The sequence below is a fragment of the Emydura macquarii genome, unplaced genomic scaffold, assembly GCF_026122565.2.
Source record: "Emydura macquarii macquarii isolate MOO-44397 ecotype Brisbane River unplaced genomic scaffold, CSIRO-AGI_Emac_v2 contig_1043, whole genome shotgun sequence".
Taxonomy (NCBI): Eukaryota; Metazoa; Chordata; order Testudines; family Chelidae; genus Emydura; species Emydura macquarii.
The window spans coordinates 8327571-8354616 of NW_027131180.1; the positions used below are offsets into that span (position 1 = coordinate 8327571).

At 38.2% G+C, this 27046-nt stretch overlaps 1 protein-coding gene across 23 annotated transcripts in view; it reads right to left on the reverse strand.

Annotated features, from left to right (window-relative positions):
• The window catches only part of DMD (dystrophin), a 1854857-nt gene that overhangs the window by 1110073 nt on the left and 717738 nt on the right, over window positions 1-27046 (reverse strand). For all 23 annotated transcript variants that reach the window (XR_010919130.1, XR_010919131.1, XM_067545076.1 and 20 more), the window contains 3 exons: window positions 16237-16338; window positions 16031-16138; window positions 6379-6558 (listed from right to left, as the gene is read on the reverse strand). Coding sequence is in view for 21 of the 23 variants with exons in the window: in XM_067545076.1 (XP_067401177.1) it covers window positions 6379-6558; window positions 16031-16138; window positions 16237-16338 (390 nt within the window). In the remaining 2 variants the exon portion in view is untranslated. The remainder of the gene's footprint in view (window positions 1-6378; window positions 6559-16030; window positions 16139-16236; window positions 16339-27046) is intronic.

Genomic DNA, 27046 nt, shown 5'->3' on the forward strand with positions numbered 1-27046 from the left:
TAATGGGGCTCTGTTCAGGTGCCAGGATCTGCCCAAGTGAATACCTTGCTTTGTCAGGGCCTATGACTATAAAAGCATTTGAAAAGAAATACGCTTGTATGTACAATCTAGTAAAGTACTCATTTTTCAAAATTTCTTTATTGACTATAATTTTTGGGCCAATTGTCTTCAAACGTGACTTGATTTATAGATCTCACTGGGACTCAAAAACCAAGCAGACAACAGATCTGAAATTTTAAAATCAGCAAATTGAGATGTCTTTAAAGATAAATTGAAAAACCTGCACATTTAGAATGACAGCAGGCTGTGAAGAACTCTAGGTCTGATCTAAAAGTGTGAAATTTTAAACACTTCTAACTCTGAAACATTCAAACAGATTTTCTTTTAAGTTGGTTTCATGTTTAACTATATTGTTATCTATCATGCAGTATCTATATATGACATTTTACATTGAAGATAACTAGCCAAATTCATCTTGAATTTGGAAGACCTTCATCAAGATCTGAGCCCTATCATTCCTTGTGCCATTTTAATCTACTCACATCTAGTTTTCCTGCTTTATGCCAGCTTCCCTGTTATTCCTATATATGTTTTTTTGTTTGTTTGTTTTTTTTTTTAATTTAAACTGTTTCAAAGCCTTCAGTCAGGATAGAAGAGACAATGACACTGAGGCTACTTTGTGCTACCACAACCTCTACTCTTGGACCCTTACCAGTAACAAAATCCCCAGAGCTTAAGTTAGTCTGGCACCATAACCCTAAATTGACTCTAGCCCACAGATTTTAAGGGACCACAAGTCGTCTTAGATCCACATGTGAACAGAAAACATTACGTTAAATTATACTGTATTACCTGAGAAACAATATGTGATCTTGTAATTAGACTGCATTAGCATGCATACACTGAAGGTTGAAAGGCTTGTAAGTAAGGTTGAGGACTTGAACTTTCACATTTCCTGACTTTTGGGTGTCTTACTATGCATCATTAAGTTTAAACTAACTTTTTTTTCAATTAATTTATTATTCTGTTAATAAGTTAATTTTTATTTAGCACATCTCACACCTTGGCGAGTAGGGGGAAGCAGCTAATATTAATATTAATATTAAAACTATCCTCATTCATCCACTATGAGCACAAGGGTTTTTTTGGAAAGAAATTATTATTGACTACAAAGGAATTCAAAGTAATTGCATAAAGCTTCAGCTATATTTTCTCCTTAACTTTCAACATGAAGAAGACTATTCTGTGTTACCTCTTCCCCCTCTTGTGATCAAACAGATTACAAACTCCCAGCTAATGGCCTAGTTTTATCTTTTAAGAACATAATCTATCACCAGTGGTTTTCTTGTTGGCTAAACATGGACATTTAATTTTACTAAGACAGACTACTTGAATTCATCAGACCCCCCTCCCTCCCACTAGCTTTTTGTGCACGGCAAGGAGAGTGAACACACAATAATTACACTGTGGGTAAAAGTTCCAGAAGTATTTAAGTGACTCAGCAGCCCAAGTCTCATTTGAAAAGTGATTTTGAAAATTTTACCCTGGGTGCCTTCCTTTTAAGAACACTCAACAGCTACCAGTTGAAATTGTGGTAGTTGCTGAATGAAGATGACACAAAAATGAAGCATCTTTCTTAATATTTACTTATTATTGCTCCCGATCCTTCATGCCTTCAGCTCACAGAAATTCCACTGAAGTAAACTGGACTTCAGCATGTTGCTGGCTCACAAGATTGAGCCCAATGTTGGCAAAAAGAGTATTATCCATTTGAAAGCTTATAGAATAGATGATTACATTAAGTGTTATCCTTTCCACCATATTTTGTTTTCCTGGAACATGAAAGTATCAATGGTGGGGGGTTGGAACATTAAGAAAAGAGGAAACAACAGTCACCTTTTAAACTAAGAGTAAACAACCAACATTTCAAAATGACCTCCAAAATTAAGCCTACAAAAACTGTGTGCCCAGCACTTAGTCACGTAAATATTGTGGTTATGGTTTTGAAAGTTTGGCCTGTGTGTCTTAAATGCATATATATAGCAACAAATATTTTAGGGAGGTTTCAATACTGGTGTGTTTTGGGGAAAGAAAGAAAGAAAAATAAACTATTAAGGCAACATTTATTTATTGTAGTTTATGAACTGCAGCTTTCAATGGAGCAGCTAGGACAGTGATTTTCAGTTTAGTTTATAGGACTTACATAGTTTGAGATATACTAAATGGTCATTCTATGGATCTATTACTTTCTGGAAGAATTGAATATAGTACATGTAATTTGGGTCTTTCTCAGTTTAATGCCTAGTTTCTAGTATTTTAATCAGAAATTAATTTATTTAAACTAGATTTATAGTTCAACGTTCATTAACTGTGGATACATAATGGGTATTATGAAAGGAAAATAAACTCCTGGGGAAAGTTATAACTGTGTGTATATGTTGTAAGATCTCAGAGGTCAGAATGTCAATTATTACTGAAATTTAACACAGATATTTATGAAATTAGAAGCATTTTAAGAAGTTTGAGCACACATGTATTTTGCTAGGGGATGGAGGCAGTACACTTATGCATTTCGCTAGTGGAGGATGGCTCCCATTCAGGGCCACACATAACTGCTGGCCTTGAGATCCCCTGAGTGTAAAGACTACTCAGGTCCTGGCTAGCACAACTAGCAGCCCTAGCCACCCATTTAGAGAGACAGGGACAGTAGCAGGCAAGAACAGGCCCTCACCACCACTCCTGTACTGGCCAGCAAAGCACCCCAAGCTGAAGGGAAGTGCTTGTCACATCCTCTAAAAGACAGATGATGTACTCCCTAGTAGTTCCAGGAAGCCTTGAGCCTGTTACTCACTGCCTCTTGCAGTTCCATATTGAGGTTGTGTACCCCCAATGCAGCTCCAAACTCAAAGCTGTGTCTTCAAAGCTCAATTGTGTCACAGGAGTTTTGTCTGGATAAAGACTATAAGTTGGATCCCAATGTAAATAAACAAGAAGTAAAAACAATTCTCAGCTTCTATAATTACATACTCTGTGGAGCACAAATGATGATTTTAACTCATGTTGCCTAACTGAGGACTAGCAATTGCCTGCAATTGTGACTTCTCCACTCCCTCACTTTGCTCTACTCTTTACTCATCCTCCAAATGAATTTTGTCTACTTCAACTAAATTGCTAGGAACACTAGAGGAGGGCAAAATAAGAGACTTGTGGATTTTACCTTGGAGGAAGGAGGCTGCTGATCACAGGTGATCCAGATCATTACAGGAAGTTTAACAAATCTGATTTAATTATCATGTCTGAAATATGCGCTTTTTAATCATTAGGAGGCAGAGAATTTACCCCTGTAAGCTATATCCATTGCAACACTGGAAGGAACAAACCTGTAGTAGCTAACATTAGCTTTCTTCTTCCATAAATTTCAATATTACTTTTATATTTCCTTTGTTTTCTTAATTGTCTCAACTTTCAGATTTCTAGATTACCTCCCTGCCTGACATTTAATCCTTTTCATTGTGTAACCTACATGTGTTTTACTGTCCCTGGAATTATCCAAACTAGGGATATTTTTGAAAAAACTTCTCATCACTGATAATATAAGTTCTGCTCCACCAATGTTAACAAATTTGGGAACACTAGTGTACCTGGCCTATCTGTTTCTCATTGCATTTTTAGCATAGAGTCATTTAGACCTGCTCAAAGGATATTTATTGAAAATGGTGTGAGAAACCAACACATCATCTACATTAGTGCAGTGATCCCAATGTTAGCAACACTGGAGGAACAGAAATGGTGCTAGCAAGAGTGGAAGTTGTAAAGTACACAGGCTTCTAGCGCTGAGCTTCTAGATCACGAGGTAGTAAAAACTCCAACAGCAGGTCTGCACTCTCATGGTTCCTAGTAGATCTGCACTGGTGCTAGAAACTCAGTGGAAATTTTTCAGAAAAAGTTAATTGTAAGCAGAGCCACTATGGCTCAGTTTCTTCACCTGTAAAATAGGGGGAAATAAGATTTCCATCTACCTGGGGAAGCTTAATTCACTAATGTTTGCAATGGGCTTTGAGAACTTCAGATGTAAGCTGTTATAGAGGCAGAAAGTGTTAAAAACAGTTATATCTTTCACTCAACTGAACTGTTAGGAATTACAATGGAGTCCTGGTAGGGTGACCAGATGTCCTGATTTTATCAGGACCATTCCAATTATTAAGGACTTTGTCTTATATAGGACCCTATCAACACCACCCCTCCATTATTCCCCTCCCCCGATCCTGATTTTTCACATTTGCAATCTGGTCACCTTAAGTCCTGTTTCCAGGAAATCCAATATTAGTATTTCTAAATGTATGCTAGTTGTATACATTTTGGGGTAAAAAAAAATTGATAATTTCAGTACATATAAGTAATAGAGCTGCTCAAAACAGTTTTCCATTGGAAAACAATTTCATCAAAATATTTTGTGGAAATGTGTCCAGTTTTGATGAAATTTTCAATGGGAAAAATGTCAAAATGAATCAACGAAACATTTTGTTTAGATAAGGAACACCCCCAATTTGGAATGAAATAAAATCGTAATTTTGGACTTTCCCTCAGAACAGAAATTCCAGTTTCCATTTAGCTCTAGTTTTCATGTTAATTTTTAAGTGGCTCTATAGATTGAATTAGTTCTGATACTTATTAAGGACAACACCAGAAGTGGGTGGGTTGGTGGTAAGCAACAGTATTATACAGCTATCATGAGAGGGCATGTGGCAAAAGGAAGCTAGGATACAGCTAATATTGAGGACTCAACAGAAATGTGGCCAACATAATGAGTATAAAAACAAGGGGAATTTAATATACGTAATTTTGCCATGCAATATTATTTGAAGGACTCTGACTCCCAGTTCTATATCTCCTTCTCGCCATCCTAGTTGCTGGTAGAAAGCATCTTGCTCAGCGTTGCTATGAGACAAAAAGATGGATAAATTGGCTGAGGCACTGTCCAGTCAAGACTGAGATGATGGTAGGTGAAAGAAAACAATTGGAGAACTTCTGCCAAATTATATCATCCCTGACAGTTGAAGCCGTTTGTCTACCACTTGCCATTTGAGTTCACAATTTTGAAGTGTTAAATCCACACTTGCTTTTCAATGATCACAGAGTAGAAGGGAATAATGCAACTTTTTTTTTTTTTTAACATCTGTACAGGAGGTTGCAGTTTTTATTCTTTGATATGGATCTTGCTACTGTGATTCATGGCTTTGCTGATTTTTACAATATTATTTTATACAGGGCTACCTTAAATCCATTAATAAATTATGGTGTGGAATGCATAGTAATGTATCAAGCTACTATGAGCACGATACTAATGTGCCATGATTTGGACTACCCTTTTGGTTTCCAGGTGGATTTATAGGTATTGGCTTTAATTTATAAAGCCTATATCAGTTGAAACCTGCCTACATGAGGATGTAAATTTCTCCTTGTTTGCAATGCCACAGATTGAAATCAGTGGGGCAGTCGAGTTGAGCCTACTTAGTTTAACAGAAAGGGGGCTGTTGCAGGCAGGATATTCTCTGTGATGACCACTCAAGTTTGGAATACTCTCTCCTCTCACCCGCCAGCCTGAAATAATCTACATTTTTTGACCTCCAGGACATATTATAAAGTTAACTATTTTTCTAAGGCTTTGGGTAAGCTGACTTGTATGTAGACATATGGTCTTTGGGATTCTGTGGAGGGGGTCTCTATGTAGGCTTTATTGTTAGTTTCCAGTTACTGATGTTTGTTATATGTGTCCTGGCACAAAGCTGAGTGGCTATTCAGTTTTTTCTATTTTTAATTATTCAAGCACCTGAAGCCTGGGACAGGCTCTCTTTATATCTATAAATCAGAGTAAGTACAGTAAATAAACAGACGCAGGGTTGTGGTTAAGGAAACCTGCAAAGTTGAATATAAATAAAATCAGTGTATTTAACTGGCTAATGTCCTTAACAACCATATTCCATTGTGGAGTTAACAAGCCTAATATTGAAGGAATGGTCAAGCTGTATGGGTTACACTTTTTTTTTAAACCCCTGGAAAATAAAAAATAAAAAAATATTACAGGATTTGTGAAACGGGATACTCCGTGAACACATTTAGCAATACTCTCTTTTGCAAATAACCTATAAAGAAGAAACCACCTATTTAAAAATAAAGAGAAAAAGAACATCCTGGATAGTTAAATTATGGTAGTATAATTTTAGCAAAAAACCCCCACAAAAAACAAAAAAATCCTGTCTAAAGAAGCCATGAAAAGATTTGAAAGGGTCTGACAAATAGCATCAAAAACTACTTCAGGCATTTGACTGGCAAAGCATTTAACTGTTATCAGCTGACAGAATGATGGTTATGACAAACCTGCTTAGAATTGCTTTCCAGCTTCTGCACAAGACTATCCCAACGCTGGGCAAAGTTTTCCAGCCGATCTTCCAGCTTTTGAGCCACTGTTTTGTTTTTTACTGCTGACAGGAGGTCCTGCATGAGTGAGCTCAGTTTCTTCATTGTTTGTCTCTTCATTTCTAGATCTCCTTTTAGAATCTGTTAAAAAACAGACACCATTCAGACAACCTGCTGACAACTATGGAGAAAGCCATAGAGAACTGAATATAGATAACAATAGTTCATATAAATTCCTATCTTCAAGATTTTTGTTATAACAAAAGTTGCTGGTAAGATTGACATAGTGGAATGGACACATTCTACTTTACAAGGCAATAAAACATAACAAGTGGTGCAGGTCCAGACATCATAGCATGGCTCAGGTGGTGTTATAAGTCTGAAAACCAAAACTTGCTATACTTTATGTCATATTGGTTATTACAGCTGGTCAGAAAACAATTTCACTTCTGCAAAAAAATTTTGAGGTTTTAGACAATGTTTCATCCAAACCAGGACTAAAAGCCAAAACCTTGAAATTTTTCAGGAAAGTGAAATGCTGCCATATTATGTTTCAGACACACTGAAATGTTCCCTTCAGCAGGAATGTTTTGGTGTTTCTGAAGTTATATAGACTCCCACTGGTCTCTCAGGATCCCATGGAAACTTGCCTGAGTTCCCTCAGAAGTTTCAATAAAATTTGCCATGTTCCCATGAAATGTTTCCATTTCTATGAATCGACATGTTCTGATGGAAAAATGTTCCACCAGAAAATTTCCAGTCATTTCTACTAGTTATATTGCTACTGAACTCTGCCCCAACACACTCGCTGTCCACATATTTATCTGTACCTACCAGCACCAAATTCTGACATACTTATTCAGTTATATAGTACCCTATTCCACGAGTGTTCCCACTGAGTTCAAAGGGACTAAATCTTTACTTCTGGGAGAATTCTGTACCAAAAAAATTTAAAATTCTGTGCACAATATTTTAAAATTCTGCAAAATTCTGCATATTTTATTTGTCAAAATAACACAATATAATCATGCTAGTTTCAATTATTTTGGTAATTTATTTCAAAATACCTGTCAGCAAGTACGTCTGTAACAATACAGAAAATAAGATTCAGGTTTTTTTGACAAGTAGATTCCTTATTATGCATATTAAAACAGAACTCTGAGTAACTCCTTTAAACTACAATACAGAAAGGTATTTCCTGCAACCTTCAGAAGCAGTGCAAAGGCTTGGGGAGTCAGGGGTAACAGAGGAGATGATGGAGAAGCAAGGGCCCTGGGAGTGAACACCTGGAGGGTTGATAAGTGTGGGTGGGAGAAGTATGAAACAGGGTTTTTTTGGGGTTTTTTTTTTTTGAGGACAGGTATTATTAGGGAGTTGGGAAGCCTCCCCCCATGAAGACCCTGGCAGACCCCTAGCTTCTCCCATTCAGTCAGGCACATCTGCCCCATCCCCATGTGTCCCTGCAGACCCCTATCTCCCACCCTGTCCCCGAGGCCTTGCAGCCCCCTCACATTCAGACCCTGGCTTAATGCTGTCACCCCACTAGCTCCTGAGCCTGCGCCAAGTCTGTCCTCTACACTAGCCCTTCTGAACCCCAGACTGGGACCCCCAGCAGCTCCATGTGCCCTGCTCTTTCCATCCCATGCTGACTCATCTGGCCCCGCTATGAGGAATGTAGCCTCTCTGCTCGCTGGCTGCTCTCTTTTTTGGCACCCCCTGGTTTTCAAAAGATGTGACTGCAGCCACTCCCTCAGAATCTATATTCTGTGGAGAAAAAAAATCTCCTGGGGACATGAATTCTGCATGTGTGCAGTGGCGTAGAATTCCCCCAGAAGTAAATCCTCATGTAAAGTACTATTCATCACAATTAGAGATTTCACAATCTGGCCTCAGATATCTTCCTGAAACATATTAGGAGCCTTTGAAATAAGCCACAATATATATACTCCCCCTGGAAAGAAATACGAACCTTTAAAAGCATCCAGTCTGTTGTGCCATTCAGAACTCCACAAATACTCATGTTAGAAACAGTAAATACCAGAATCTGTATTAACAGCCCTCTCATAAAACCATGAGAATAGGTGACGTCATCAGGCCTGGCAGAAAGGGCAGGCTACACAAACAGCAAAGGAGTGTTTTGAATTTTCTGGGAGGCTTCACAGACTTTACCCTACTGGCTCACATAGGCAGCAGAAGCTGAACTGTAAACCACCATGAAAACATCTGACCACTGCCCTTGAAATGGCAACCTGCACTTCTATGTGATACCAACTGGGGCTAGGAACCACCATGACATGCTAATACCTGTGCAGAGTGAGTGTAAAATGCTACCACCGACAAAAGTGAGGGGGAAAATTCCTATTTTGTGCATTTTACATCCACTTTGCATAGGTGTAAATGGCTACCTCAGGTGCAAGTCAGCAAGCAATCAGGGCCCAAGTCTCTATTAGGCACCATCACAGAAGGGGATTCAGACAAGAAAAGGATGCCCCACACCCACAAAATTACTGAATCTCTGTCACAGTGTGACTCAGCATTGTAATTGAATTGCTAAGGATTATACACCACTTGGCCTGTGACTAAACCAACTGAGAAATTTTCGGTTTTCACTCTTGCTTATCTGAAAAAAGTATCAATGCACACCAATAAAGGAGGAGAATTTCAAAGTTTTGATTTTTCTCTCTCAGGATTTGACCTAAAACACTAACAAACTGATAGAAAATGCAACTGCCTACTTTGCAAGACAGTCAAGCACTCAAAGATTATTGTTTCTGTACTGAGTTACAGTTCATGTAATTCAATTAGAGACACAAAGTGGGTGAGGTCATATCGTTTATTGGACCAACTTTTGAACTGCAAAGAACTCTTCTTGAAGTCAGAACACGTAGTTCAATGGCTTTCATCAAAAGTGCCTGCACCTTTTTATAACACTTGTTTGCATGATAGGGATGAGCACATAGCAAGGAGAACCTATCACCCAACCTTTTCAATAACCTAGAACCTGACAGAATGTGTTTGACCACCCCTTTAGTTATATTTCATAAGGCAGGAAATATTCCTATCAACACAAATGCTGTATTTTCTATCTCCCACTATGAGGTAAAGAAAACATCAATATACAACAGATGCACAATTTGTTCTAGGGTAAATATATTATGGATAATAGATGAGTCATTACATCCACTCAGCCACATTTTTCAGCAGCTTATTTGGAATACACCTATGTTTTTTTTTTAAATAACTATATAGTAGAAAGCTCCTATATTCAAATCTATCCTTTATAAAATGGTTTTCTCTCCCCCATTATTAATGTACTTCCTCCACTTGTTATTTGGTTTAGGTGTTTTACTTTTTTTAAATCCACTTGCAATCATTTTTTGCTCATCACTGTTCAGATAAGTGGTGGCTGCTACAAAACATATTGTAATTATGTATCTATTGAAAGAATGACTCGCTCAAGGAACCTAGGACTTTGGGATGATTTACTGTTTATATATGTCTGATTACATAGATGTCACTGCTTATTGATATGCTTATTAGGATGAACCCCTTTTTAGGGATTCAAATATATTTTAATGGAATACTTATCTTAGGGACAAATTATACACTATTATTATTATTAAATACCTTCTTATATAGCACTTTTAATGTGTGTTGATAGCACTTTACAAAAAGACATCAGTATCATCCACATTTTACAGATGGGGAAACCGAGGCACAGGGAGGTGAAGTGACCCAGCAGGCCATTCGCAGAGCTGAAAAATTAATTTTTGTATGGTTCTCCAAGTCCTAAGCCTAAACTCTATCCATTAGGCCAGGGGTGGCCAATCTGCGGCTTGCGAGCCGCATGCAGCTCTTTGTTCAGAGAAATGTCAGTGGTGGGTAGAGACGAGGGGAAGTGAAACTGATGCACTGCCTGAGGGCAAGGTAACTGCGGTTCTTTGTCTCTCGCTGGTTGGCCACCCCTGCATTAGGCCATCAGGTACTCAACTCAGTGTGGCCTCAGGTGCCCTCTACATCACCCTTTAGCATATTAAACAATGTGAAGCAACGACACCATTGCACTGATGTGGCAGGAATGGTCAACAAGCAATAGGGAAAAAAAATAAAAAGGCCTGAGTTCTGAGTATAGAGAATAAGATCATTAATTATATAAGACAAAGATTTTAATGTTAAAGAAACGTTTTAGAGATGGGACAAATACCCAGCTACATTAGAAATAGTCTTAGGAAACACAAGCTCACTGGTAATCTATGTGCAAAATAGCAATATCTAAGAAGCTTTTCTTACATGACCTTTAAACTAATTGGGTCCCGAAAGAGATTTAATGCTAAATGAAGCAAGCTTGTATATGTTAATACAGAATGAATTATGTGAAACCAGACTATTTGCAGCTACTTGCTGTGATGGGCTTTATCTGAACAGGAATTCTACAATATAAAGTACATATAAATTATAGGAAAAACTAAATAACTTAGTTGAGTGGTATAATTGTGAAATATAAAAGATTGCTTTTCTTGCCTGCCTGGTACAGAGCTGAGTCTGGGGCCTGCTCTGATAGAATCCCATCCCAGAACACACATACAGTTTTCTGCAGTTAGCTGTAGTTCTGTGAGGCGATCCAACTCTTGGGATGCATACGCACCCTTGGAAAGTAAGTCAGAACCCTTTAGAAAAGTAGTCAGATATACGGCTGCAAATACACATGGAATATAAAGTTAGGACTTGTAGATAGATAAACTGCATATAATAACCTCTCATTTCCTTTTATTTACGCAGAATCTTTATTTCAGTCTCTGAACATGTGGGGACAGGGAATTTTAGATGCACACTGATGATCTGTTTGAGAAAGTATTGGTAAGTAATGTTTACTTTGAATAGTAATCCAGTGCTTTCCTTCCAAAGCCTTGTCTTCACTGGGGAAAAGTTGCTTTCTTACCTCATGATATGAAATTATAGATGCACATGGTAACTAGCAAGAAGTAAATTTGTATGGAAGATAAGACAGCTATACTATTAACATGTTTGCAGGTTAAGATGAAGCCTAGGATTCTTCTCCCAACCATGCCAATGTTTACCTCGATCTGCTAACTTGTGAAAACTACAAACTGCCTTGTCTTCACCAGGATTTTAGTGTGTTACCTAATGTGTTATAGCTAACATGAGGTAAGAATAAACCTTTTGTTTCATAGTGTAGACTGCACCCCAGGAGACTCACAAGGATAACCTCTTCCACTTAAGTTAAAGTTAAGAGTTTTTCCTTACTGTAAGCTGAAGACCCTTCAGGAGAGTTCATTGAATTTCTAGTGAACAGTCAGAATCCAAATGAATTAACAAGATCACCAAGCATCTCTAAGATGCTGGCAGGCTTAAGGATCTGGCCAGAGAAAATGACCCTCACCTTTCAAGAGGAGATGAAGATTTAGCAGTTAGACTGGAAGTTCTGACGCCAGACCTGGAGATTTGGGAACCAAACTAAAGTGCCCAAGTAGGAGCTATTAATGGAATATGTGGTTGGTCCTGTTTGAAATTCCCAATAACCCCTGGAAACTGGAAGGAAGGGATACAGCAATTTTCTGTTGGAAGAGGACTACACCCTAACATAGGTAACTAAAATCCATTTCCATTCCTTTAATACAAGTCTAAGGAATGCAGTGTACATCTGATTTGTGTGTCCTGCTCCACAGACTTATCTGTCTCCCTGAACAAGTTGACCTCATCAGAAAGGGAGACCCTTCACATCCATTTGTACTTCTAAACCAGGTCATCCTGCAAAGTTGGGTCATCGAAGAAATGGCTGAGTCTAAAGGTACTTTCACATAGCCAGTGCAGTCTATAGTAATGAATCTCTGAGCTCAGGTCGACAGACTTGGGCTCACATTACCCTTCTCCCTAGGCTTCAGAGCCCAAGCTGCAACATCTAAACAGCTATTTTTAGTGCGGTAGCGTGAGCCCAGATCTGTCACCCCAGGCTCGGAGGCTTGCTACCACAAGCTGTGTAGATGTGCCCTAAAATGTTATATGCCAAAATAAAGGGCATACTTTGCATCTGAATGACAGAACACAACAATCACTTCTTTACTTTCTCCAGAAGACAGTCCAACAATAGGAGAAGTATATTCTCATCTGGAAGGTAATGGAGAAATTCAATTTCATCTTCATGATATTTGTTAAACTGGGAGAAAGAGAAGGATGATCAACTATTCCTTAGATTGCTGCAACAGCAACAAAAGAACCTGGTGCAGGATGAGTGTATAAAAATATAAACCTAACACAGCCTACCTGCCACTTGGATTTCGGGTGGGACAGGACAGGTGCTAATTCTAAAAGACTATTGTCATTCAGTGGCACGGACACTCTGCCTGTCTGCACCATAGCTCAAAGATATGAAAAGGGAGCATTACTTCCAATGTACCATGGATAATTCCATATTGAAAGCCTCAGCCGTCTTGTAAAAACTATGGCAATTATCAAGCGACCTTAAAAAACATGTCCATCAGGGCCCTCACATGGGGGCAGAAGGGTACACTTTACCAGGGCGCAGAGGCCGTGAGGGGCCTGGCACAGGCTGCAACCCCCATTACCATGAGGAAAAAAAATGTCATGGCTCATGAGATTGTATGTATGGGATGAGGGATTGTGATGTGTGTGGGAGGGGGCCCCTGTTACAAGTTTGTACTGGGCCCTAAAAATTATGCTTGGGCCCTGATGTCTATACAGTCTCATCTAATAAAAAATCAACAGCTGCTAGCAACTGATTCTGGCTCACCAGCCAATAGATTTAAAAAAAAAAAAAAAAAAAAGAATAAGGGTATGATTGGTGGTGGGATCCTTCATCTACTAATGGTCCCAACATTCAGCTCCATGAAGGCAGGTGGGGTCAATGGACAATGCTTTCCAGAGGATACCTACTTAACAAGTATGCATGTATATTCCATTAATCGGATCTTCGATAACATTACTCAAAGGAAAATCTCTCATTCTTGACATGACATCTTCAACCAACCAGGAAAGATGAACTTGGAGGCCCAACCCTCCAGGAACCAATAATGACAAGTAGACTTCTTCATCACTCTTGCAAACTATGGATGTCCTCGCGCCTCAGAATCTGAGACAAACCATATTATTCTCTGGCCGCTTGCCAAACCCCAAATGTGCTATGCTGCTGGACTTTGTCTTCACAAAGGGACTCCGCAACACCTCAGGCTGGCCCAGGCTACATTAAAACTCTTTACTCAACTCTCTGACAACTCAAACACCGCTCACTTACTGGTTACAGGACTAGAATTCTGGTGAAACAAATGAAAATGTAAAGGAACTTAAGCCGAATCCTTTTGTGATAAAGTAAAAGCCTGGGCATAATCTTAAAATGAGCATTAGTAAAAGTAAAAGCTTTACAATTCCAAAGACTACCTTCTAGAGTCTATACTGTCATTCACGTTAGCAGTATCCACTAAAAGCATATATATCACTCCATGGAAAATTATTTTTGTCAGAAGGAACACCAAGGTTTAGCACCGTGTATCCACAGCTATGCCTGCTTAAGGTTATGATAACAGATGGCCAGAGTTTTGAGTATAATACTGTGAAATATTTTAAGGAGCATTGAACTCTTAGTCACTGCCTAAATCAGCAGGGATATTTATCATCCATCTTGGACCAGCTGCCAGATATCTGATCATTAGTTTAAACAATCCAAAAGTGAGATTTAAAAATATTAAAAAATACCTTTAATTTGTTCACAGTGAGGCCAACGTATTTTGAATTCTAAGCAAGTCAGAGAATTATTGAAACAACTTACTGTAATAATACCAGAAAATGTTCACGTACCCAAGGCCACAAAGATTTCTGTATACACAGCACCAGAGACAAAGACAACAAAATATACTCTTACTATTATTTCATATAACTTAAATGGATCTAATAATTTTAACTGGATAGGCAGTTTTAACCCAGCAGTAACATGTGGGCTGAAAAATTTCACAGTTTTAAACTGTTAAAACTCAGCTTTAAGGAGAAGTCATGTTACCCTTGCACCAGTGAGCTTCTATATATTCAAATAAATAGTGGGTGCACAGAAAGAGATTACTTGCACAATTCCTTTTAACAATAATGGCAGTTGTTCACTTTCACTGCCATAAACATGGAGGTGAAAATGTACCCCTCCAACTTATTATATGCACAGTAATTTTAATTTTTAAAATTATTGCACACAAAGATCCGTAGTTTAAAGTCAGAAGGTACCACCAGATCATTTAGTCTGACCTCCTGTACAGGCCACCAACACGCACCCAGCATCTGCACACTAAACCCAACAACCAAAAATCTTCTTCTAACTTTCAGCCTGAATTTATTCATGGCCAGTCTAGATCTATTTGTTCTTTAGCCAACATTGCCGTTAGCTTAAATAGCTCTTCATCCTCCCTAGTGTTTACACCCCTAATGTATTCATAGAGAAATCATATCCCCTCTCAGCCTTGTTTTCGCTAGACTAAACAAGCCAAGCTCTTCCAGTCTCCTCCCATAAGATAGGCTTTGCATGTCCCTGATAATCCTAGTTGTTCTTCTCTGCCAATGTCCAATTCAATTACAACGAATTGTCAGTCTATTTTCTTTTTTTTCCTTTCTTTTCTTCTTTTCTTTACTTTTAAAAGCACCATCATAATCAAAACATATCAAGATCCAGATGTAGCAAGCGTCTCAAGCCTGGCCATGGTTAGAGGACTCCGACCTACAAAGTTATAGAACACAAAGCAATATGTTCACGTAATAAAGATGATGAACTGCATGTTCTTGATTTCCAGAAAAGAGCACTGACCTGGTGGAAGGACAGGAGGCTTATGAAGATAAATTCATTGATGTTTGAGGAGCACTCAGATACTATGGTGAGAGAACCATAAAACAATACCCAGGAGGAAATTAACAATTTTGTATTCTGTGCTGGGTTTTGATGATGTTCAATAAATATAATCAAGGCCTATCCATTGAATGAGTGGGATAAAAAAGAATATTGAATAATTAACCCCATTCACAAAATACAGCAGGAATCCTCTGGGGCAAAAATAGTATGTAATCACGTAATTAAAGACTGTATCATTATGTATACTCACATGGGGCCTGAATTATGATTGTACAGGCACCCTGAAATCTGGCTTTTCCTAGTTTTTGAGTCCTTGACTTTGTGACCTTAATAGTGTTAACATTTTTGTGCCCTATTTTATTTATGTAAAATAAACAATACACATACTACATTTGAACTGAAGTTGTGTATCTTTATTTTATATATGCATATATATATATATATACAGACATACATATACATATATATATATATGAAATAGATATTCATAAATTTATATATATTATGTATATATAATATGACAAAAATATGTTAAAAGAACACTGTTAAGGTTGCAAAGACAAGGGGCACCGATGTAGCTGTTTGATAATCTCCATGGTAAGCAAGGTCAGGCACCAGTTGAGGATTTCATGCTCTCCAGGTACCAGTCACCCCAAGAAACATAGAAGCTGTTCAACTGGCTAAACACAGGTGGTCATTAGACTCACGAATGAGGAAAGCAAAACAAAAAACCAAACAATGGAAAATACATACAGCCAACTTTTGTAGACTGGTAAGCATTTCATTCTGATCTTTAAAGCCAGTTGTATGAATACTGCTCACTGCATGCTCTTTCTCTGTAAGCCAGGAATCAAAAAGGCACTGAAAGAAATTAAGATAAGGGAAAGCCTTCAGTAAGACCATTCTGAGTGCAATTCTTTGAACAATGTTCTGGTTTATAAATCGCTAACACTTCTCACCTGCTCCTCAGCAAAATGCTGCCACTTTCGAAGAATATCCTGAAGAAGGACCCAACGATCCTCTGTCCATCTACAAATTGCTGCCCATCGGTCTCCCAGATGCTAAAAAGAAAGCAGCATACACAGCACTTAGTAAGCATTTAGTGTTATTGATGCTCATAATATATTCCTACAGCATTGAAAATCTGCATGAAAACACTTTGATAAACCCCTCTCCCCTTTTTTAATCCCACTCTTAAAACAACAGAGTACATTGTGTCATCCTGAAGTGGATATCATTATTGTTTGAAACAGAATTGCAGTGTAAAGGATTTGTGAAGCAGTAAAATCAAGAAAAGGGAAGCAATTTAAATACCAATATATGGATAGTACATCTCCATTAAGATTGATACTACAGTGGTTTCTAAACTTGATGGTGCCAAAAAACACAACAATTTGAAATGTTGTCCAAAGTCTTGATAATAGTAGTAAAGTCCCAGATGCTCTCAGATTATTCCTATCTGCGGTAGGATAGCACTGTCAGCATAGCAGATCAAAGTCCTTTATATTTCTACAATGTTCCAGTGAGAATTACTGAAGCAAATATTCTCCAAAGCACTAATTAAGCCCTTTTCTTTTGCCTAATGGATATCTGTATACGTGCACACTATTATCATATGAGATTGTTGCATGAATCATGTTTTAAAAAGGCATATTCTCACTTTTTTAAGCACAAATTCAGCTATGTCTCTTATTTGCTCACTTTAGAGACAAATGCCTAAAATAGATGGTGAGGGATAATATAGACGCAGAAGCACTCACAAAAGGGGGGGAATCAAGTAGGGGCCTGGGTCCTCCAATAATCATCTCTGACACTGCTCCCTGCTCTCCACCCTGGGATTCCCTCCGCCAACCCATCCTTCCCCCTTTTTGCCAGGGTGGGAGTCGGTCTGAGCGCACGTGAAGGGACATGCCTGGGAAAGGCACTCCAGCTAGCACTCACTCCCTCTGAGCCTTGCTAAATGGCACCTGGAGCAGGGAAGCTGGACTGGCAGCACAGCTCTGCCAGCAGGGGTGCAGAGAAGCCAGCTGGGTCCCCACCCTTCTTCGCCCGCAGCCTCCAATAAGTGTTTGGAGCCTGCCTGGGGCGTGCAGAAGGGAGCTTGGGACAATGGGGGGCGGGAGGGAGGAGGTGGGACTTGCGGGAGGGGGCAGTGTTTAAAGTGCCCCTTCAAAAGTAGTCACATTTAAATCCCTGTGCACGTCCCTGTACAGATGTGATTGTGCAAGGTGCTGCAAAGCTTTTATTGCCACAAGTTTAGAATGAGAGCATTGTTCATGACCGCCCCAAGTGACTTATTCCGGTCTTTCCAAACAAATAGCAGTAAAAATGCTATTATTTATTGCAGCCATGCCATCATATGCTTTCCTGTTGTTTACATTCCGTAGCATGGGGTCTTTCCCAATTTTCCTGATTTATTAGTATATTAGTAATTAAAGAAAGCATTGTGTCCACGGTTGGGATTGTGATTTACGATAATAAAAGTGTGGTATCTGAATAGCAACTTTTAAAACAAACAAACACAAACAAAAATCACCACTCCCCCAAAAAAACCCAGCCCAACACAGTGCAGAAATGACATGGACCTGCAGCATGAGTATGGGATCCAGCAATATTGTGTAATAGGAATTGCAAGAATGTTATGTCATGCCTCTCAGTAAAATAAAAGGCACATTGCAGACATCATCTGTCTGGTAAGGCATGACACTGATTGCACACCACAGCAGAAAAGCCATGCTTTCCACTTCATTAAGAAGCAAATGTTAAATACGTTAAATGAACAATTTCCATTATGTATACGGAGATCTTATACTGACACAATTTAGAAATATGAAAAATATCACTAGGAGAATGGGAGGTTTATAACACCGCCATTTTTCCAAGCATTTTTCCATGCAGGTGGTACAATAAGACTGAGGAATACCCCTTCCCTAACATCTGAATGCATAGGTACAAGCTAAATTGCTGGGTTTTTTAAAATTCAGATTAATAGTTCATGCTCTCAGTATTTTATTGAAGAACATCTTAGTAGGTACTTGTATGTGATATTACTTTTAATATTGAACTTATATAACTTGTATTTTAATATTAGGTCTGGACAACTAATGCTTAAAAAAAGTTTTCCACAAATATCCATTTGATTTGTTTTTTATTTCAATAATTTTAGCCATGTCCATGCCCATGTTTGCTTTCCATAAATATTAATGTTATCAAATTTTACAAGCTCACTTAATACAAATTTCCAAAACTTCCATCTGCGAGTATTCATTGAAAACTATTTAACTGAAAACCATATACAAGAGTATTTGCTCCTGAAATGCAATCCAATCAGAAAACAGAAACAATCTCTTACAATGTATGTGATCCATTCGCAATTAAGCAACAATGCTCAAACATACTGAATATTTACAGAGAATTGCTGACTATCAGTCCACACAGGGGAAAAAATTGCAAAAAATATACTCAAATAAATTTGAAATATGAATTCAAGAAAATCCCAAACGGTTTGTGGATATTCTATGAACAGGTAAAGACAGGATAAATTCAATTAATAAATCATTAATCTTTAATTATTCATTCAACTCTGTTCCTTACACCTATAAATCCTAAGTTATGGATGGGCCAATTCCATGATATGGATGGGTTTTGTAAAAATGTAATCCTAAAGAAAAGGTGAGTTGTTTCTCAGCTTCCATCTGTGGCCCAACATGCTTCGAAACTCAGGACTGACTCTCAACCCATCTAGCTACCTCTTTCCCCAAACCCAGTGTATTCCCAACCATTTCTGCACTCTGACCTCTTTTAAACCACCACCATCACCCCCCCCCACACACACACACACACTCCCCAGCAACACTAGCTCTCTCCTGGTTGTTTTGCTTGCTAGCTGTAATGTAATATATTCTTTCTGATTACTTGGCCCTTACTTTAATCCAGTCTCTGGCCTCCTGCAAACCTGGCCCTGATGACCACCAACTAGTAGCCAGATAGGGACTACTATCATTATTCATTAGATAGCCACGCACAGTACACAAGATTCAACATGTCCAAAAGAAGAGGGCTAATTACCGCCTCTTATGAATGTCATGTTCAAGTATTAACCCTGGAGTAATACTCCCTGTTACGTGTTGGTATTTATGGAAAATCTGACTATCAATTTTAACCAACATTCTATTATTTACAGATAAGGATGAACACACTGCTTGTTTGGTTTTGGAATATAATGGTCTGATTTTCACTGAAGTTTATGGGTGATGAGTATGTTCAACCATTCTTAAAAATCAGGCCACAAAAGTCTAAACAAAAGGGTTCAGAAATCAACATGATATCATCTAGGGTAAGATTTTGTACCTCTGATTCAGTACAAAAAAATCCTTCTTTGCCCAGTCTGCTGCCCCTTGGCTACACATATGTAGATCAATAACAGAAATTAATTCTTGCAAACTCTCTTAATTTACAGTCATTAAACCGGCTCATGTTCTGTTTCGAATAGCAATGTAATGCAAGCCTAACAAATTCTTTGCTAAGAAAAAACATCCATTTCTGGTCAAACAAGGCCCTGTGGAAATCTGCTGTAATATAAAGAAAGAAGATTCAGATTCTCCTAAAAGCTACATTTTCCCAAAGATAACTGACTGAGTGACCTGAACTATAAGAGCTGCTAGAATACCAGTTCCTCAAACTCTTAACTCACCACACGTGGTAGAGAGCTTTGTGTTACGGATATAAGGGCAGGATTCGGGCCTGGAATACTCAGACATTTACCCCAATAATCTAATTAATTGGGTGACATCCTAACCTTATTGACATCAATGACAAAACTCTCATTTAACTTCAATAGGATTTCACCTATTTTATTTTTTACTGGCTTCCACATGGTACTGCCTCTGATGTGCAATTTACTGAGGAACTATGTCCACACACTTTAAATAGACTGCCCCAGAGCCAGGGCTCCATTCCCTTTCATGAGAACTTTGAATTTGTTGGTTTTCTTCCAATTAGAATGAAATTGAATTTTGAAATATCAAAATCCTTTGCAAAACACAATTACCTTTCTCCACACAGCTTTACCCAAAATAATGCTTTACTGTTCCATTTGAATTTTCAGTCCTTGACCTTCACTTGTGCATATATATTTTTTTCTGCCTGCCAGTCAACACTTGTGCATGCCCTTTAAGTAGTCTAGTTAGCAAGCATCGTTATTTACACTAGCAGCACCCGATGGTTACCAAAACTAATGCCTGGCATGTGTGCAGGTGTTAAGACTATTGAAAGGGTTTGTGCAGGCATTAGAACTTTTAGCAGGTGCTTGCATCTGCAAAAGTGAAGGCACAAGTATGTGTGTGCATATTGTATGTGCACAGCTGACAAGCTCACTTTTCAAGTCAGCAAACTTAAATGTCATCTATATTTTCAGATCAATCACAAGTTAATTTAGTTTAGAATGTTGTACCATCTCCATCCCTACTTACAATAGATTATTAATACATAACTATTTTGAAGGACATGAGGTCGGTCTATAATTATTTATGAATACTGTATATGACCTGGCCATTTGAGAGAGTTGCTGTATGACTATATTGGATCATTGGAATGCTAACTGTGTGCATATGTTGGATTAGTTTAAATAGCAGGGCTGTTAGGAAATTAGTAGAAAGGAAACAAATAACTCCAGATAATCAACCTCCCAGTAAACACAGCAGGGGTGATTAAGAGAGAGTGCCTGATGCTACTTTTAGGCTCCAGCCAAAGTTATATAAGACTTGCTCTGCCAAAGCTGAGAATCAAAGACACACTGAACAGTAAAACAGTCAATCTGTGGAGGGGAGTATGGGGGGGACCGGGAGGCAGTTGTCAAGAATCTTTAACAGAGACAAACTCCACTGGCAGATCTGAAGAAGCAAGCCCTGCATGGCCCAGTACCACAGGATGGGAGGGCCGATGCTAAGACAGACATGTGTATTGACTTTTTTGTTGTGTTAAAAATCCCTTTACCTGTATGTTATGCTTTCCGCCCCCCTCCCTATGGTTTAGATTAAACAATACTTTGGTTTGAGAAAGGTGTCTGGTCACTGGTATTAATATTAACCACAGGTCACAAGCTTCTAAAGGGAACACTTGCAAATACTAAACTCATTTGGGCCTGCTGGATAAGTATGGTTAAAACCTCAAAGTACTGTAGCCTGGAACTTGGTTTAAGAGTGGGAGAAGCACAGGATTTCACTCTGAGAGCGTGATGGTCCGGGCCTAACAACTGAGAGGTGCATTGAAAGAGACCAGAGAAGAGCCAGAAGTACTGCTAGCTCTGTACCATCTATATCACTCATATGCACAATCTAATGTCAGTTTAAAATCTGTGCAACACACCTAATCTATATTCAGTTGGTGCTTTATAAACCCAATTTCCCAAAGCTGAAAACAACTATGAGCCAAATCATTTGGAGGAAGAATTTAATCAAAAAAATGTGAATGTTAATTAGGAATCATGCAAGATGCATGATTACTATATGCCCAAAAAGCCACAATCCCATAACTGAAGAAAAAGTGAGTGCTGGTTAAAAAAATTGATTTACAGTGGAAGTGAAGAAAGCTATATTATTTTTTAAAAGGGAGAGAATCTGATGATAATGAATATAAATCAGAAGCAAGGAATTGTGGAAAATGATAAGGAAAGCAAAGGAACACAAGAGAAATATATCGCTAGCAGAATTAAGGACAATAAGAAGCGGGGGGATGTATGTTTTTCTTATAAACAAAAAACAGAACTATATTAAACTTGCATCCAACAGTTTTAATAGAGCTGGACTGAGACAATCACTGGAGTGTTAATGCTGATTTTCAGTAAGTCTTGGAATCTGGAGACATTCCAGAAGGCTAGAAGCTAATGCTGTGTCATTTTTAAAAAAGGGTAAGTGGGATGATCCAGGTAATTACAGGCCTGTCAGCCTGACATCCATCCCAGGCAAGACAATGGAGGGGCTGTTACAGAACTTGATTAATAAAAAAATAAAATAAGGTAATGTAATTAATGCAAATCAACATGGGTTTATGGAAAACAGAACCTGTCAAACTAAAGTTTTTTTTACAGTGAGGGTAATTAATCATTGGAATAATTTACCAAGGGTCATGATAGATTCACCATCACTGACCATTTTTAAATCAAGATTTAATATTTTTTCCAAAAGATATGTTCTAGAAATTATTTTGGAGAGGTTCTATGCCCTGAGCTATACAAGTAGGCAGACTAGATGATCACAGTGGTCCTGTCTGGCCTAAAATCTTTGAATCTACCAGGAGTACAGAACTTTCCTTTCAACCCACCACCTCAGAAAAAGTATAATGAACAGAAAAGATGGGCAAGGAGAAAGGAAAAAGTCCATGAGATATTCCAGTTAAGGAAGAACTCAAAGGGAAGGAGAAATTATTCTACACAACTCAAACTACAAATATCTTCTCTAACAAGAGAGCTATAAAAGGCCACTCAGACAGCAACACTAGTTGTAGCTAAAATACCTATTTCTGGCTCTAATGTGCTTATGACTTTAATGGAGTGTTTGCAGAGCTAGACCGACTTGACCTATTAGCAGACCATGCCCCAAAAACAGTTACTTCTTAACCTGGTCACAGCAGATTTAGCAGCAGCATTAGTAGCATCCCTGCAATGTGGTTTATAACCAAGAACATCAATAGTCATGATGAAGAAACAATGGCTGTTAGAAATATGTAAACATGTTCACATGCAAAGCAAAATCAGGAAATACTGGTTTTAATCTAGTGTAAGTGTGAATTCTGGCATTCCTCAAGACTTTTTTTTTTTTTTTAACTTTATGCCACAGAATTAAAAATCACCATTTGTCATAGAGAGAAGTTCATGTATAGTGAACAATTAAGCTATAGTGAGTCTGGGCTTTATAAGCCATATGTTTAATTGTCTGTCATAAGGATACCTGATTCCTCATGGGCTAATAAGAAATTCATACTGTGTCCTTCAAGCCAGTTTATGCCTAGTAGTATCCAGGATGTAGTTGAGTGTTATAGTGTACTGCAATTTCCGATGTATAATAAGATATAGCAAAAGTGGATTAGAAAGGTATGGAATTTGCATTGAATAAACATGCACAAGTCACATTTGTACAAGTGTCTATGATTAAACACATAACAGATGAGTACATTGTCCTGGCCACCAATCTACAAACCGTTTAACTATCACATTGTAAACACTTCATGATAGGCATATGATGGGAAGTACTATCAAGTACCTTTCCAATTCCTTGAGCCATAAGAAATGACATCTTTCTTGTTATATTTTAGCTACCTGCAAACTTCCCACTTCCAGTTATGCAAAACCCCAGCCTTTTGAAGCTACCACCTGTGGAGTTGGTCTTTGTGTGCTGATTACCTATTCCCAGAGAGTGGAGATCAAAGGCCCAAGCTGTATAAAGAATGGTCTGAATTGCTAACTGGTGGGTCTGAGTCTCAGACAATTATAAACTTATAAACACAGGGAAGATCCACTTATGGGTTTTGAAGGACTGACACCTACCAGATCAGAAGGTTGGAGTTGGGGGTAACCTCTGTTAAGCTTTATAGCATGCCAGGTTCATTTATTGTTTTTAATATGTTTCTTTGTAATGATTTTACCTGAAGAATAAGTGGGCTTGCTTAGAAAGAGCTGTGAGGTAACGTATAACGACTGGTAATTGCACTGTTTATAGGCTCAGGAGAGAAAGCAAACATATACTTTTAGGCAATCTGGCTTGCTGTGAATGCCACAGTATAGGCAGGGTACTGTGCCACCTTAAAGAACCTCCCTGTCAGGAGGCAGTGTTCTCTGCTCACGAGAGATGATAACTGAGGAGTTCGGAGCCTAAAGTGGGTGCCTTTGGTGGACCACGAAAGGGAAATACAAGTGCAGTTACCATGAAACTGTGAGACTTGCCTTTTAGTTTACAGATTTGTATTGTGTACTATTCTTCTGATGTTTTATATATAAAGCATTTTATTTTATACTTGAACAGCTTTATTTTTTTATACCTCCCCAGTTTTGTTTCGTTTTTTTAAATTCTTCACTCTCAGCATCTACAATAGCATTTCTAGAGATGCCTGCATTCCAGCGATCTATATTTAGAAACATTCTTCCCTAATCTAGTGGCCTGCACCAGCTCAATGATGCAAGGTCACTGCAAATGCTTAATTTGCACATTAGAAGAGACCAGGTTTCCAACGAAAACAAGACAAATTACACTCCTCCTACCCCAGAAAAGCTGCACGATTCCAAAAAAGCACTGCTTTCTTTTATTGTCTCAATAGTTAGACTAGGCAAAATATTTAAAACAACAAAAATGATAAATAAGTGTATTGATAGATGGTTTAAACTGTGATCAGTACTAAACCAATAACTTCTAGTGACAGATCATAGTAAACGTGACATGGAAATTTTTGAGTAAACCTATTTAAGAAATAAATTTGTAACAAAGTTACAGGCACAAAGATCATGTAAGAAGTCTTCTCTTCCATGATAAGCATTGATTATTTAATCATATAGTGTTCAATTCTGCCACCTTTACTCATGCTGAATAGTACCTAACTCTGTTGGTAACCCCACTGAAATCAATTACTAAACTTCAGTAGCATCAGAGTTCTGCTTAAGGAAGCTGAGGAGTAGCTGTGGGGCAAATGTTGGCACTACCAATTCAATGGAGGCCATAAATTATAGCAGCACACCTTCTCCCGCCCCTGAAATTCCACCCTCTATACTCCTAGAATTGGAAGTTTCGCAGATTCCTACCCCTACATGAAAACTGTTTCATTCTTTTTTAAAATGTGTCCTTTGATGGAATGTTTTTTATGGACATGAAAAGGTAAAATAATAGCCTGATAAAGGCTGAATGAAGCAAACATGGGAATCAGAAAAAACAAACAAACAAAATACCTCACAGGAGCACTGAGAGTAAACATACAGTAAATTATAACAATAAGCCTCGAGTCTGCAACTAATGGAAGAATTTTGGTGAAAGATGCTTCTCTAAGGAAGTCAGGCTAACTACTGCTGGATTGGATCGACCAGTGGTCTGTAGAAATGTTGTTTGTATCTACATTTCTAATGAAATACAAAAACAAAACAGAAATTCAGTATATTTGAAAATGCATTTGCTCTGCAATAGTAATTAAGGTATTAACCCTGCTTTTCTCAATCTATTCTAAGAATATTTTTACATGAAATATAACAATGGATCATATATCCAAAGATAACATTCTAATCTGTAGTATAAATACATAATAATAAGCTATGTAAATAACACTACCTTTAACATTAGGGCCTGGTTCTCAGTTTCCCTCAGCACAGCAAACAGGAGGGACGATCAGGAAGCACCTTAAAGCTCTAGGCTTCCCTAAATATAACATAGCGCAGAGGGGGCTGTTCTAGCTAGCTGGTGACAGTCCATAAGAATCCTTTTGGAGGCTGAAGACAGCTGGAGCAAACTATACTCCAGAGATATGAGGGTTTGGTGATTTAAAGAACTGAAATCTTGTCATTTCCTCATAGAGTGAGTGGGGGCTGAAGAAGTTAAACTGATTTCTCACTTCCAAAGGATGTTAGTGGAGGAATTCTTAACTCCAAGTCCAGGTAATAAACTTGTTTGATCTCTAGTGCTCTACTACTCAGTGTCTCTAATACAGTGGTACTGGAGTATCAAACACGTTTGTTACCAGTGTATTGGTAGTCCATGAAGAACTGGCTGGACACATGGTGCTAACTCTCATTGTTTCTAGCTGCTATCTCACATTGAAAGAAATATTTACATACTTTCTTAATCTACATTTTCCATGTAAGCAATGCTGTCTTTCTTGAAATGGAAAGGAAGGAGGGGGATGTTCACAATTTCTCTACAAAAATGTGGGGCATGTTATGACACCTGCTCCAGTAGCTTTACCACAGTTTATCTAAAACTGACTCACTCTTTCAGGAGATATTCAAGCCTCTCTGGGGACATAAAGGATGTTGCAAAAGATTGCCTAGCTGGTTAGATGTTGGATCAAAAGGTAATTTAGGATCTTCTTTGGATGAAGGTTAATAGGATGCTGCTGCTGTCTAATTTATTTCTTTTACATCCCCTTCTGGTATACTGGCCTAGGTATCCAAAACAGTTTAAAAAGCCCCCACTGGGAAGCCAGATAATGAAGTGCAAATAGAGGACAACAGATTATTTCATTTGGACAGAGATGTTTACAGACAAATATTGTCCCGAAAAGGAACAGTGGTTCCTTATATTTAAAAATGAGAGGGACAAAAAATGGTGCATGGATAGTTGAAGTAACTCTGATATTAGAAATGGTGTTTAATGAGGGACTGTTATCTATCTACTCTCTAAATTTCAGGAAAAGAGTAGGCTGTATTAGACACCATGTCCAGGGAAGTTTAAGAGCACGTTTTCAAGCACTTGACTCAGGCATATGGATTTGTGCATGTGCCAAGAGAAGTACAAGTTGATTGTAAAAACCTATCCCTGCAATCTTATAAGAGACAGAGGGAGCTGTGACCTTTTGATAAGGATAAAAATTCCCTCTATTATGTAATAAAGTGAAGACTACAGGGGTATATCGTGAAAGGTGCTGGGATTGATTTAGTGGTATATATGATGCACTCACTGTGATGTTTTTGCACCCTGGATTTGCAGGTGAGGAGTTGATGTCAGTACCTTTCTAGAAGCATTAGTTTAGACAAGTCAAAGAGCTTTTATAGGTTTTATCTCAGGGCTGCAGCTAAGG